A 14,841-nucleotide genomic window follows, 5' to 3' on the forward strand; every position below is an offset into this window, starting at 1 on the left:
TGGAGCTAGTGAGATTGAAGTTAGACTTAAAGAAGCACTTCCAGAGCACAGAGTTTGCTAACTAGAGATTTTATACAGGTGACTTTTTAAAAACCTCTTAGCTATATCTACCCAAGCAGAATAGATGAGAAAGTGGGCTCCTCCAGTCTGAGGCTTATGTGACCCCCCCCTTAAAGTAACCCTTCTGTGTCTGCCTTAATTGACTCCATTCTTGCAGATGCAATTGTAAAATAACTTTATTGGTTGGGTTAGCCACCACTCATGCTTTTCCTGTGATAAGGATCCTTTATAGACGCATGATGGTGTTCACATGCAGATACTTTCTGAAGAGCCCTGGGGCAAGGGACAGCCTTGCCCCTCACCTCAGAGCTCCTTTGTTGAAATGAGCTGGTTTGGCTTTTGTGGATTTCAGGGTCTGGAGCCAAGAAGCAGTCCAAGTATCCCCCCCTACCCTTTTCAGGGAAACTGCTTCCAAGCATACACTGTATCAGGGACACAATGGCATCTGGGCAAGGAGCAGATTAGGGCTAGCTGTCCTCAAGCAGTCCCTGGCCATGGCTGGATGGCTCCCTCCCAGTGGTACCCCAAAGAGCAGAAGGGTTAGGTCCCCGGACAACACTACTTTCAGAAATGGGAAGAATTACTTGCTCTCCACCCAAGCTATAAAGCAACAGCCATCTTCAGTAATGAGAGTGTAGCTCAGAGATGTGGAAGCAGAGGGTTTTGTGCTCAGTACAGGCAAGATTTGGCTGCCTGGCCTGGGCTTCACTGACCCAATGAGCATCTCCAGCCAGAGCTGGTACTATTAACTGTGGCCTTAGGACAAAACAATTAGTACAGATACCAAAACAATTAATACCACAGCCTCCTCCTTTGGCAAGTCCAGGGCTGGTTGGAGTCTGTCTCTCCCATCAGGATATAGACCTTTCTGCTTGCATAAGAGGAGAGGACAAATTACCTCTCTCATGCTTTGAGAACCGCATGGACTCTGCCTTTGAAGATAAAGACCCAAGTAGGGAGCTGCTGGGAATGCAGAGAGTGCTGGCTAAGAATGAAACTACTGCAGCTGCTTCCTCAATTCAGCCAGTTCGAGGTGTGTTTCCCTCCATTATGGATGCTGATGATAAGCAGAATCTGGCCTTTCCTCTTTTTTTTTTTGGTCAAGCCCAAACTAGTCTCCAGCTGAGTCCACAGCCTTTCCTCTTTTGAAGTCTGATCCACCTTCAAAGAATTGCTTAGCTGCTGAAATATAGCCCCATACATTTAGCTAAGCCTGAGGTTGGTTTTCTCCTCCCACATCAAGCCAAGGACATGGTCATCATACTGGTGACCTCTGGTGTAGAGGTGACTCTTGGTGTCCTTCCAACCTCAGACACGAGTGTGAGTTCTCTGCACAGGCACTGGGCAGATGAGCATATGCCTTGGGGTCTCCTGCCTCTGCCCAAGGAGAGAAGAGGTGTCTGTGGGGCAATGTTGAGTGGATGAGGCGGACTTAGGAGGAGGGAGTTGGCCAAGAGGTATATACTGAGAAGCAGCGAGTGGGAGCCCAGAGTAACTGCACAACTAGCCCAGCACATGGGAGAGCTGTCAAGCGCTGCTCACAGACAGAGTCAGTGATTGTTTAAAAAGTAAGGTTATGTACTATTGCTCAAGAAAATTTTAAGGTTCACGGCACCAGATCGTTGTGAAGAATGGGTAATGAGATTTCTGGGGTTGGGACTTCAGGGATTACTCCCTCTGCCACCACTTCTGTCCTGGAAAGGAGAGTTTCATGTCCCTCAGAAGAAGGCTGCCTGTCCCCTGATTCCACCTAAACTTGCCTACAGGGAAGAAGACTGTAGAGGGAGCCCATGGACTTCTGTCACATGGTCTGTCCCAGACCTTCCAGCAAAAGCCAAACCAACCATCAAGCCAAATGCAGAGGGGCATGGGGGCTCTGGCCCTGCGCCCAGTGCGTGGGCCGCTCAGATCTCGATGAGGCTGGCAAGGCGCAGGCAGAGGGGCGCGTCGGGCGGCATGGCACTGCGCTTGATCTCGTTCCCGTCCAGGCGCAGCACCTGCAGCTTGGAGAAGTTCATGACGTCCACCACAGTGCAGAAGCTGCTGATGGAGAACTCTGTGGGAACAAGAGGGGCGGGGGTGGGTCGGAGAAGCCCAGATCAGGGACCTGGGTCCGCAGTGAGGCCAGACAGCCTCTGTGAAGCTTCTAACGTGAGAGGTGGAACTCGGCTGGGTGGAGCAGGCACTTTCCAGGATCAGAGTCATACTTACACCAATTAGTGGGCAGAACCGGAGACAGAGTGGGGTCTCTGCCTGTGTAGCTCCACCTCATACCCATCCCTCTCTGTAGACCCTGGAATGTCCTGGAATGTCCTTCCAGCCAGGCCTTGATCTTTTCCCATCTATGGGCAGCAGGTGGCAGCAGAAGGCAGTCAAAGACGAACCCTAGCAGCTTTGATTGCTTTTGGAGAGGAGAGTGTTTCCGAATTGCCTTGAGAAGGAAGACTGGGGAAATGCAGGGACTTAAATCTGGAATATTTCCTAACACTTTGCAGATAGAGAAAGTGGCAGGAAATAAAAGAGAGAAAATCTAGACTGAGAGACAAGTGTCTCTGAGTTCAGAGCTTTGAGGGCGTTGTCCGTGTACATTCTGAGTAAAGCCAAAGGAGTGAGCAAGGCCCTGAGGTTTAAGGAGATGGAGACTGATAGATGAACAGGGCTGCTATGGAGCTCAAAAGTCAAATAAATAATCCCTTGCATCCCGCATTTAATATGATATGGTTTACCCTCCTTTTTTGTGATCTCAAAAGAAGTACCCTTTTATGAAGATTTTCCCTCCAAACCATGCAGTCCTAATTGATACAGTAGTTCTGTTTGATTTAAATACAAATCCTTCTGCTACCATTCACCTTGTTCTCCCTCTGGTTGTCCTCTTGGACAAATCAACCACCTCTGTCTCTAGCCTACTGGGTCAGGAACTTGAAGGATAAAAACCAAGAACTCAGCTAAAACTCCAGCAAGGACAGCCAGAGTCACCACTGAGAAGCTGCTGAAGCCCCTAGAGGCTGCCTTCAACATGGTGTGTGAGAGCGTCAGGAAGGTGGCTCATGTCAAAGGGGCTTTGGGTGAGGTTACCTTGTCGGGTCTCTGTAGGCTGTAACACTTAGGCAGACCCAGAGCTGGGCTTGCTTTTGCTTCAACCAGAGGCATTCCTCTGCTTGCCACAGTGGTCAGGAGCTGTGTGTCAGCCTGGAGCTGGGCAGGAGGAATGGGAGGAAGGCTTTCCTGACTCTCTTCCTAGAGGTTACCTTCGAGGGCATTGTGGATGGAGAGATTATGGGTATGAACATGAAGGTTGCAAGGAAGACAGTATGGAGAGCTTAGATAGATGAAGAAATTGTCTTTTAAATTAGCACTAGCAATTGTTTTCAGTCTCTGTCAAGACTGACGGAGAGGAGGTGGGGTGAGGCTGCAGCCAGTTAACTTGTACTGCAAATGTAAGGTAGAAAACCCAGCCCCAAAGAATAATGAGAAGAACAGGAAATACCCTTCTTTGGAGAGCACTCAGAGGAGGGGGGTGGAGACCTGGAATGCTTTTGGATGTTTCCTTTCTGGTCCCAGGGAATAGATCAAGTGGCCTCCAGGTGGACAGGTTGGGGGCAGAGCCAAGGCCAGGGGCCAGGCCTATGGTGTCTGGATGGAACAGGTGGAGTGGCTTGGGCTGGGGAGAAGTAAAGTGGCCCAGCTTAAATATCACCTCCAACCCTGTCGGGGGACTGCACTTAGAGGTTCCACCATAGATTCTCTACACCATCCTGGGGCCTTCAGACTGCCTGCTAAAGTCCTGGATCCCAACTGTTGAGCACTTAGGGGCTGCTCAGCACACAGCATGTATAGATTCTATCCACAGGCTGAGCACCGTGAGCCCCCCTGTTTATCTTCCCTAAGCTCATGAATAGGACAGGGGCTTCTGCTTGGAGACTCTGGAGGACACTTTCCATCCCAGATTAAATTCTGACAAAAGTCTTTCCAAATTCCTCCTGGTATACCCGCCCTGCTCTCTGGATCTCAGAGCTACTGAATAACATTCTGAGCTGTGTTTCCTGCTATTGCCAGGCTGGAAAAACTGAGGGAGATGCTAATGGAAGAAGGAAGGGGAAGGGAGAGGGCCGGGCCTAATTCCCCTGCACACCCTTCAGCTCCTGTCCTTTTAGCTCGCCTCTCAGAGGGTTGCTTCAATATCCCACCTTCACCACCCACCCCTGCTCTGGGTCCCTGACCAGCTGTGCAGGGAGACCTCCTTCACATTTGCCCAGGCGAGGGGCTGAGCTTGGAGAACTGTCTTTCCTGCTGGTGGTCTGAGTCGGAGAGATACTCCTTCCATTCTCAGCTAGAGAAGCCTGGCTTTCAGTCCTTTGATGTTGATGGTAGAGGCTATGCTACAAGATCTGGGTGACCTAAAGAGATTGCCTTTCCTTCTCTGTGTGTCAGTTTCCCCATCTTTGCGATGAAAAAAATAAAACAGAACAAAACTGTACCTGGCAATTTCAAAGTGGCAATGAGAAGAAAAGCTTATAATATAGTTACTGTGTATCGCTTTTTCAATTATATGCCAGGCGGACCAAGCACTCTACATGTATTAATCCACTAATTAAGAAAAATAAGGAGTTGGTGTTATTTTGCCAAAAGAAGACTAAGAGGGAGATAACCAGACAAAGGGGCTTTGGCTTAAATTGCACAAGAAGGGATTTGGGGTAGACACTGGACATTTCTAGGTTTGACTTAAGGGAGAACTTTCTTGCAAGACCTTGAGACACTCGACTAAAGTGATTTTATCTTTGGCAGAGCTTTTGGAAGGGGTGAACCACCTTGTATTTGAGCGGCAGATGTGGTTCTGCAAGAAGGCAGGGTGACAAGATGCTGCAGTGGAGACTTTCCCACCCCAAGTTTCACTGATTGTACAGTTAGGCAATAGCTAATGGCTTCTCTCCCATGACAGCCGCTCTTTGTTGTCACATTTTCAAGGTCAAACTCTGATAAAACACAGTATACAATATGACGTTTCTGTTGTGACGATCCTCCTGTATTTAGAATGAGTGACAGATAGGTAGTGGTGACTTCTGGGTGGGATGATGGACAGCTACAAGCAAATGTCAAACCCTTTGCAGCATGCAACATCTTAAGAGACCAGAGAACCCTGCCTTGGGAATAGGAAGACCCACACCCCCACACCCCCACCCCCCAAAGAAAGAGAGACTTTAAATACAAAACAGTTTGCCCTATACATGATGGTGTCTTGCACTTCCAACTAGAGAGCCAGGCACCTCTTCACCTTGCCCGCCTCACAGTCAACCTCTGGGACTGGTGCCTCTCTCACTCAGAGGGCTGTCTAGCTCATTCACATCTTGCCAAACGACTGATCTGTTCCCTGAGCACAGGGAGAGAAAGTATTGATGGGAGAGGTTGTGGACTCAGTCCCTATCCATGCTTTGATGGTGCTGTTTGCTCTCAGCAGGCTCTGCTTCAAAGCCCTTTGCCAATGGTCATTAATGAGTCCTTCATTCCCCAGGGAGAAGGGTACTTTGCTGCAGAGGAAGAGAGGTTAAAATCTGGCTCTGTACCTTCCAGCTGGATTAAGATATCAGAGGCCCTGGGGTAATGTAAGCACATTATGAACACAAGATCCCGAGAGGGAGCTGAAAATCAACTAGATAATCCAATCTGAAATGAAGATTTTAGTTCTTGGAGACAGAGAGGCAGCACTTTAGGCCTTTTCTGGGAAGAGCTTGGAAAACAAGAAGCCCTTGTCCTTGTCCACCACCCCAGGGTTTTGTGGTGGTCAGGCTCATGTTACCCTAGGGGGCCTCTGCCCTGCCACCAGGGGCTCCTTGTGCTCCAGGCAGAACCAACCAGAGCAAGTGCCGCATTCAGCTCTGAGAGGCTACAAATTCTTGTCCACCAGTTGTTATGTTTAAAAAGCAAATAAACATCCAAACACAAGACCAGGCTGTCGAGGCATGAGTAGATCAGGTGGAAACAGAGAGCTCATCCTCTTCTGGGTCAGTGAGAAAGTACAGATACCATGGTTTCTTAACAGCACACTTTCCTCCTGAGATGGACCATAGAAGTTCAACTTAAATCCCCCTGTCTATGAACTGCCCCCTCCCAAACCTCTCCAAACTCCTCTCTCACTGCTTAACACATGACCCCTTCCTCTTAGACACACGAATTTTCTGGCTGCCCCCTCCAGGTGGCCTGTTAAATGACTGGGCCCTTTGTTTGTGGCAATTGCGTTTCTCAGAATGGCTTAGTCCTGTGTTCCTCCAGCCCATGCCCGCTTATCTCTCAAGACCTAAATTGAGACTTACCTCTTCTGGGAAGTCTTCTTCCATACCAACCCACTCTCCCACTGACTTTTCCTAGCTCTGCTGTGTAGTATAAGAGCATGCCACTATGTACCATTTTGTACAGGGGTATGGCAGGGTTTTCAGCTTACTTCATTGGTACTCTTTGGTTCCCCTACTTCTATTTCTTCTGTATTGCCCCCAGCACTCAGAATTGGGTCTTTCCAATGCAGCAGACAGCCCTCCCCACTCCCCTTTGCCAAAGTCTCACCATTGATCCTATTGCCTTGGAGGTAAAGGTTCTCCAGGTTGGTGTTCACTGGGGGGATCTTCTGCAGCTGGTTGTAGGAGAGGTCGAGCTCAAGGAGGCTGCTGGAATTGAAGGTGTTAGAGGCCAGGCCATTGTTGGTGAGACTGTTGTGGGACAGCCGCACATACAGCAGCTTGGGCGACCCCCGGAAGTAGCTGTCGGGGACCGAGTAGACATTGTTGTGCTCTAGGTACAGCTGCTCAAGGGCTGAGGGCAGTCCATCAGGCACCTTCCGAAGGTGGTTGTAACTTAGGTCCAGCAAGATCAGTGACCTGAGGCCTCTCATCGAACTGCCCACTTCCTGGATCTCGTTGTGTTGGAGGTACAAGGCCGTGAGGTTCTCCAGCCCCTCCAGCGCGTTGTTGGGGACCCTCGAGATCCGGTTGTGGTCGAGATGAAGCTCCCTCAGGGATCGAGGCAGTGGGCCAGGCATCCGGGTCAGGTTGTTGTGGTCCAGGTACAGCCTCTCCAGGTGCCTCAGCTTGGAGAAGACCTTCTTGCCCACCTTATCACTGATGATCTGGTTGCCATGGAGAGCAATCCAGAGCAGCCCAGTGGCGTTGTCAAAAACGCCCTCCTGGATGGAAGAGATCTGATTGTTCTGGAAGTAGACGTACTTCATGCGGGAGGGGACGAAGGGTAGGTACTTGAGGTTGCGGTTGTCACAGTACATGGCTGTGGGGAAGTTGGGGGGGCAGTCGCACTCTTGGGGGCAGTCGCGGGGCTCTGGTGGGGGTGGAGAGCCATAGGCATAGGCTGGACCTTCCTCTCCCCCGTAGGGGTAAGGCTCATAGGGCTCATAAGGGTAAGGGTCATAGGGATCGTAGTAGGTGGACTGCTGGTTGCGGAGGTAGTGGAACCACCAGTGGGTGTCTTCCTCATATTGTGCCCAGGAAAGGGAGCAGAGCCCTGCCAGCAGCAGGAGGGAAACCCACTGCATGTTGTCTCTCTGCAAGAAGGGAGAGAGAACAGAGTAAGCAGGCATGAGTGAGACTCTAGGGGGGCAGGGAGGCAGAGCAAGTGAGCCTTAGTCTTTGAGCTCTGCAGACCTGACTTCAGCAGCAAACAGCTGTGAGCAGGAGCCTTGCTCTCACTTCCTCTGGGCCTCCTCCCAGTGCCGCCTCTACACACTTGGTCCAGCGGAAACTTGGCTGTCTGGGGGGAGCTAGGTGCATTTTCCTCTGGTCATAGAGTCACAGAAACATAGCCTTTGAGATTAGAAGGAGCTTGAATGGAAGTGCTGCATTTTTTTTGGAGGGCAGGTCCATAGGAACCTCTAGCAACCTGAAGGTACTGTTGGGGGAGCTAGAAAGGCCACAGCAATTCCCATGAGAGTGGTAGTGGTGGTGGGTACTCTTTAGGCCTGAATTCACATCCAGTTTGGACTCCCCAGGACATAATGTTTCCCAAGAGTCCAAGGAAAAAGCCCTCTGGCTCTTTCCATATCTCTGGGAAACATCCAGAAGTGGCTTGAGATCTCAAAGGGGAAGATCTGAACTACTTGGGAAGGCAGAGGGTTTCTGTTTTGAGTCTGTGGGGAAGGTTGTGGTCCCCCTGCAGCCACCGCAAGGCTTGGGCTTGTGGTGCCAGCATCTGTAACAGTGCCAGCACCTGTAACAGTCTGCTGGTGAGGAAACTCTCTGGTTGGCAGTTTGTGGCTACACATGCAACTTGGCTGGCACAGGGTCTTCATGTAACAGTTATAGATTCCCTCCAGACTGGGGCCACTGCCACCCAGGTATGGCACTTGTCTTCTAGAGTGGGTACTGAGTGCATGCAAGTCTTAGTGCACTCGTCCAGTAAAGTGTTACTACTTCTCACACTCCACCATGGACATTATGCAAGAGCCAAATGGGGCCAAGAGACTGAATGAGGAACATCAAACAATGGAACAGGAATTGAAGACTCTTGAGTATGCCCAAGGGAACATGGCTTTAGAATGGGATTCTGGCATCCTCCTCTCCCATCCCAAGCTACCTCCGGATTACCAGGCTCCATATCTAGGCCCCCACATTTCCTGGCAGCCCATTGCCTTCGAGCTTGTTATGCTAGCGAGATGAGAGCAGGGTAGGCTTAGAGAGAAGTGTGGGTTTGGTGTCACCTGAGAGGGAAGCTGAAGGAGTGGAAGATGAGGGGTCATGGGGTGGCATATCAGGCTGGATGTCTTACTCTGAATACCTATAGCCAAAGCACTGCATAACCCCTGTGAGCAATGGGTACCTTCCAGAGGGGTGATTGTCACCCTTGGGCAGAAAACCTTAGAACCTTTCTTGGTCTGGGAATAGTCATGTATGCCATTCACGTTGCTATTGGCCCTTGCTGGGGTTGGCAACTGTGGACAGGAGAAAGAAAAGAGTCTAAAAGCCAACATCAAATCCAATGAACCGATGAGAAGGACCCTAATGGTGACAATCTAGTCACCTTCTGGCCACCGGCTCTGTCAGACCTCTCTGTCCCCAGAAAACAATTCCCTTAGGCCCACTTTATTCCATTAGCCTCTGGGTTGCAGAGGCGAGGCACCTGGCTCATCCTCAGGCAGCCTCAGACAAAGAGCCCACAGTGTTTCTGAGGAGCCAACCCAGCCACCCACTGCCTGGGCATGCTGGCTGGGTCTTGGCACTGGCCAGGGGAAGACGGATGGAATGGCCCATTGCCAGCAGCACATTTTTCCATGCTCAGCTCTGGGCTGCTGCAGGATCACGGTGGCTGTCTGGAGGCTGGCACAGTGAGCCTCTGTCTTCATTTCTCCTTCCAGACTAAGCACCGTGGCAGACAAGAGCCATCTTCCTCTTCAAGACCCAGCCTTCCAGGGCTGTGCTTCCTGCCCACTTGACTCTCCTTTGGAGTCATGACTGCTAAAAGGGTTTGGTGGCACCTTATTCCTCTCTTTACCCTACCCCCATCTCTTAGCAATGTTGATCTAGGGTTTATACTCTTAAATCCTCACCCCCCCACCCCCAATGATAGAGACCCTCCTGTGCTCAGAGTTTTGTGAGGTGGAGAGTTTCTAGGACTGGCACTCTCTGAGTTGGGGGGAGCTTACTCAGGAGTTACTGCTGTTCTTTCATTTCTCCATTCTAGAGAACCATTTCTCCCTTCTGTCAGAGTCCAGGAGGTCAAACCAGAGCTATTCCCTAACCTGAATTGGATCCCCATTTCACAGCTCCTTGGACCTGGTCAAGTCTCAACATTTCTGTGTATTCTTTCCCTTTCACCCCAGCAACACACAAGTGTGCGTGTGCACGCGTGCACACACACACACACACACACACACACACACACTACACAAAACTCCCTCTCCGCTCTCATAACAGAATTTAGTTACCACAACCCTTCTGAAGAGAGACTGCAGGGACACAGGGCTAGGATGGTGGGCTTTCTGAGTAGTAGTAGGGCAGAGCTGGCTACCTTAGATACCTGGCCCTTCACTTTTTCATGCCTGAGAACTGGATGTCCCCCAACAACAGAAAGAAACTGTAGGACAAAGGTAGCATGTTGGAAACCCTTCCTTCTACTCCCCTTTCCCCGCTCCAGCATCCTGGGACACAGCCCAGATGGGAGAAGGACGAATGACTCCTTCTGCCCGGCCCTTTCCCTGCTCCCCAGCCTCTTTGCTCTTGTTCCTTTATGGAACTACCAGGGACAAAACCTGAAGTAAAATGACTGACTTACCTCGAGTTGAACCTTTCAGAGAATGACCACGTCTCTCTGTCTGGCCTCCTTGGTTGGAGAGTGTGTGAGAGGGAGAGGAGTGAGGGTGTCTACTGAGAGTGTGTGTGTCTGTGCCAGGCCAGGGCCCGCCCCCAAATTCCTAATCAAATATTGTGAAGAGAGGGGTTGAGGAGCCCGGATCCTGGCTTTTTCGGCTCTGCTGCAGGGGCGGAGCTCACACTCAACCACGCAAAATCCTGCTGTCTGCCTGACGCTATAAAAACCACCTTCTTTCCACTCATCTTCCCTAAAGCATTGGCAGCTCAGGGTCTCTTTCTGCTGAATGAGTTAGTGGCGCCCTAGAAGTTATTTGTACAGTCTCTTACAAAGCGCCTGGATTTCTCATTAAACCCACAAGGGCAGATGCAGGGATGGGGAGGGCCAGGATTTGGGAAGAGGCATCTTAACTCTTTCAGCAACCCACGGGTCCCACCGGAGAGCTAGTGCTCACCCTTCTGGGCTCCGGCGCCCTCTACGGGCAGGTGGTTAGGCTAATGGACAAGGGAGAGGACACAGGACAGCTGGCTCTGGCTCCAGTTCCATCCCTGACCAGTGTAGACCTGTCTGGGCTGTAGGGTTTCTCTCTCCCCACTGGGATAAAAGGGAAGAAAGGGACTCTCATATTTGTTGATCACTTACTGTTCACTAGCCTCATGCACTTTCGCCTGTCTCATGATGATCTTAGGGTTAGCAACAAGTACCTTGCTGAGTTGTAGCAAGGACTCTGTGAGGTAATTTGTGTGAGGCCCCTGGCCCAGAGATGATTGCTGTTGTGCCCATTTTACAGATGTAGAGACCCTGAGTAAGGGGAAGATGAGGTCGGAGAAGCAGGCAGGAGCTAGACCATGAAGGGAATTTTAGGCTATGGAATGGATTTAACTTTTATTCTGAATGTTTAAAAAGCAACCTGTTTTAAGCAGAGGAAGTGAAAAGATCTGACCTACTTTTTTAAAAGCACATGGGAGAGACTGCTGTGTGGCAAAAAGCAGGAAAGTGTGGAAGCAGGAGCTCTAGCCCGCCTTTGTTGAGAGATAATGGCAGGTTGGGCTAGTGCAATGGAAGAGGGAACAATGTATTTTTAGACAAGGAGTCTTGAAAATGGACCAGATAGGGAGTTAGGGGAAGTCAAGGATGAGTCCTTGATTTTGAGTTTGAGCAACTGGTTGGGTGGTAGCACCATTTCCTGACATTAGAAAGATGGGGAGGGACAGAGTCTAAGTTAGAGATGCCTGTTAGGCATTCCAGTGGAGATGCATGCAGGCAGTTAGATATATGAGTCTGAACTGGAAGTTCAGGGACTAGAAGAATTTGGATTACCTAGAATCTCAGTAGCTTAGATGAACCCATGCATCCTGAATGCTCTTTCCTCAACTAACTGCCTCATGCTAACATCCAAGGAACACCCCTTTAAATTTTTTTAAATTGTGGTAACTAACTCATAACATAAAATTTACTATCTTAACAAATTTTAAGTGCACAGTTCAAAAGTGTTAAGTATTGCTGTACAGCCAGTCTCTAGAACTTTTTCATCTTTCAAAACTGAAGCTTTATATTCATTAAACAAAAATGCCCCATTTCACCCTCCCTCATCCCCTGGCAACAACCAGAGTAGAAAGAACTACTTTCCACCTCTATGAATTTGACTACTCTGCATGACTCATATAAATGGAATCATACAGTATTTGTCATTTTGTGACTGGCTTATTTCACTTGGAATAATGTTCTCAAGGTTCATCCATGTTGTAGTGTGTGTCAGAATTTCCTTCCTTTTAAAGACTGAGTAATTACTGTATGCATATACCACATTTTGTTTATCCATTTTTCTGTCAATGGACATTTGAGTTGCTTACACTTCTTAGCTATTGTGAATAATGCCGCTATGAACATGGGTGTAAAAATATCTCTTTGAGATCCTTCTTTTAATTATACTGGTTATATGCTCAGAAGTGGAATTGTGGGATCATATGGTAATCTATTTTTAACTTTTTTGAGGAACTGCCATACTGTTTTTCATAGTGGATACACCATTTTACATTTCCACCAACAATGCACAAGGGTGTGAATTTGAATCGCTCCTTATTTTTTAAAAGTACCAATTGAGAAAGCCTCAGATTTGAATTTGAAGAATTTAGAATTTGAATTTTAAAGAATGGCGCTTTTGGTTGCTCCAATAGGGTTGAGCTGTTGACATAATATGAAAGGTCCTTATTAGGGACCCAGTCTCCTCAGGAATTTCAAAGAGTTTTTAAAAAGATTAAATATAATGAATGGGCCTTTGCTGACTACCTACTATAAACTAGATGGTTTACGTATGTTATCTCATTAATAAGCACAGTAGATATTTTGTGTTGGAAATAGGGAATCACAGATATAAAGTGATTGGATAGTGGTAAAACAAGGATCTGAACCTTGACCTGCATGACTCCAAAGACCTTTCTCACAACACAAGGCCAGAGGACTGGTGGAGTGTAGGGGGTAATGACCACCCTGCTGTCAGGGCTGAACTCAATTAATATGGAGTGCAGCTAATTACAGTGGCCCAATCTGCTTGAATTTGGGGACAGGGGATTGTAAAGATGAGAGGGGGCTGGGATACCGGGTTTCTCTTCCTGACCCCACACATATTTCATTTCAATTTAATACATATGAGCATTTACTCTGTGCCTGGCATGCTCTTAAGTGTTCGGGACACAGAGAAGGTTTTGATAGAATACCTGCTCAAAATAAAGCAGATGTATAAGCAGCAAACTCTGATCTCATGAGGGAGGCAGAGTGGCCTTAATGTGAAGATGGTTATAAAGAAGGCACAGATAACTTTCCCATCATTTTTGAGTCTAGAAAGCAGTCACTTTTCAATGGAAAACACTAGTTCCAGCAACTGGGCCTGAGAGACACTCCTTAGCTGGATCTAGATAGCCTGGACAAATACACCCATTAGGTACAGATGTTAATTTTTTAAAATTCCAGCATACCGAATAATACTTCACTTAGTAACAATGAAAGTCAGTAGAGTCTGGGGGCCAAACATTGATTGGGATTCTTTCCAACTAAGATCTACCAAAAAACACAGTATCCCCATGTGGATTTGCACTAGGTCTTTAGTCCTCTATTCTGTTTCAAGGTAGGCTTGGGAGGAAGAAAAGAGGGAGGGGATGATTGAGACCAGGTCAGGAGGAAGAGTTTCAGGGAATCATTCACTGTTCAAAAATTCCTTTGTCAATGGATTCTAACCTCCATTTTGACTACTGCCTCTCTGTTTGCCTGGTTCCTGGATCTAGGCCCTCAGAGCTTGATTTCAATATAGGAAACCAAGTAGGGGATCCTGATGTCTCTCAGATTGCCAAAGGAATCCGCACGTGAAGAAAGTTCATTTGGGACACTGGTGCTTTCTGGGAGGTGTCAAGCCAGCACTACCCAGTTACTAGACTGCAAGCAAACTAAAGAAAGAGGCTATGTTATTCATTTCTGTAGCCTCTATCCCCAGCTGGGCATATAGTGCTTGGCGCTTAGTAGGTAATTGGTAAAGTATTATAAAGTGAACTATATTTTTGGCTCCCTACAGAGTCTGCCTATCTTCAGAACCCAATGTTTGGTAGAACAGCCACCACCAACCAGGCCAGGAAAACCCTTAGGCCTTCAGGCCAGTTAGACTTTCCAGGAGTTCATGTCATTGCTATTTCCTTCCCACCCAGAAAAGTACAGGTTAAGCCACAACCACTAGGCAAAGCTGATTGCCTTTGATGTTTGGACCCACCCTGTCTGGAAGAGACAAAGTGCCTTCTGATTCAAATTCCTACCAGCAAAGAGAGTTATGCACCTGTGGCCGCCAAACCCTTCCTCTTCAACCTTCACAGAACCCAAAAGCCACTGTTTTTATAAAACAGCGTCTGATCCCAAACAACCAAGGGATGAGGGGTAAGCCTGAAATCCACCCAAACAGAATTATTGAGTTGGATATAAAGAGGTCAGTAGAAAGATGATCATGGTGATACAATCCAGGCGCTGCTGCTTGCCCATCCTGAAAACTCTTGATGCCAGAGAGGGACTGTTTACTAGTCTGAGGTTTTGATGGGAAGTCCTGGCTATACTGGCACCCAACAGTGGTGTCTCAGAGTTTCCAAGGGAGATGTTTCCCCTTATTCCCTTGGCACTGAGTGGTCATTAGAAGTCCTCACCATGGATAGTCTCCTCTCTACAGAGGATGAAACAAAGATGTTGGAGCTGGGGGGAAAGCTTGTTTTCTTTCAAATGCAGTAGGAGAATAGTAACTTGGAACCTCAAGTTCCAAGTTCTGGGAAATGCATTGAGGGCTTCAGAATTTCCTTCTAATAAGCTCTTTAAAAATAAGACAGAGAACAACCTTTCTTATTTAATGGATAGCATCTCTTATTTTACTGTATATTTACTGCATGCTTGCTATTATTAACATGATGAGGACATACATGATGGATTCCAGAAGATCACCTTCTGGAAAAT

At 48.2% G+C, this 14,841-nt stretch overlaps 1 protein-coding gene and 1 long non-coding RNA gene across 4 annotated transcripts in view; one reads left to right on the forward strand and one right to left on the reverse strand.

Moving 5' to 3' along the window:
- LOC118904457 overlaps positions 1–14,841 on the forward strand; it is a 48,644-nt gene that overhangs the window by 5,900 nt on the left and 27,903 nt on the right. The gene's annotated exons all lie outside the window — the stretch shown is intronic.
- On the reverse strand, positions 219–10,688 carry FMOD (fibromodulin). Its single transcript, XM_036870607.1, has 3 exons — positions 10,327–10,688; positions 6,616–7,603; positions 219–2,116 (listed from the first exon to the last, which is right to left on the reverse strand). The coding sequence occupies exons 2-3, from the start codon at positions 7,592–7,594 to the stop codon at positions 1,965–1,967; spliced, it is 1,131 nt and encodes a 376-aa protein (XP_036726502.1). The 5' UTR covers positions 7,595–7,603; positions 10,327–10,688; the 3' UTR covers positions 219–1,964.

This window comes from Balaenoptera musculus, chromosome 1 (genome assembly GCF_009873245.2).
Source record: "Balaenoptera musculus isolate JJ_BM4_2016_0621 chromosome 1, mBalMus1.pri.v3, whole genome shotgun sequence".
Taxonomy (NCBI): domain Eukaryota; kingdom Metazoa; phylum Chordata; class Mammalia; order Artiodactyla; family Balaenopteridae; genus Balaenoptera; species Balaenoptera musculus.

Coding starts and splice junctions, on each gene's coding strand:
- FMOD (XM_036870607.1), bottom strand. CDS start 7,594: ATGCAGTGGGTTTCCCTCCTGCTGCTGGCAGGGCTCTGCTCCCTTTCC. Junction 2,117..6,615: donor CCAAGGCAATAGGATCAATG/GTGAGACTTTGG, acceptor TTGTTCCCACAG/AGTTCTCCATCAGCAGCTTC.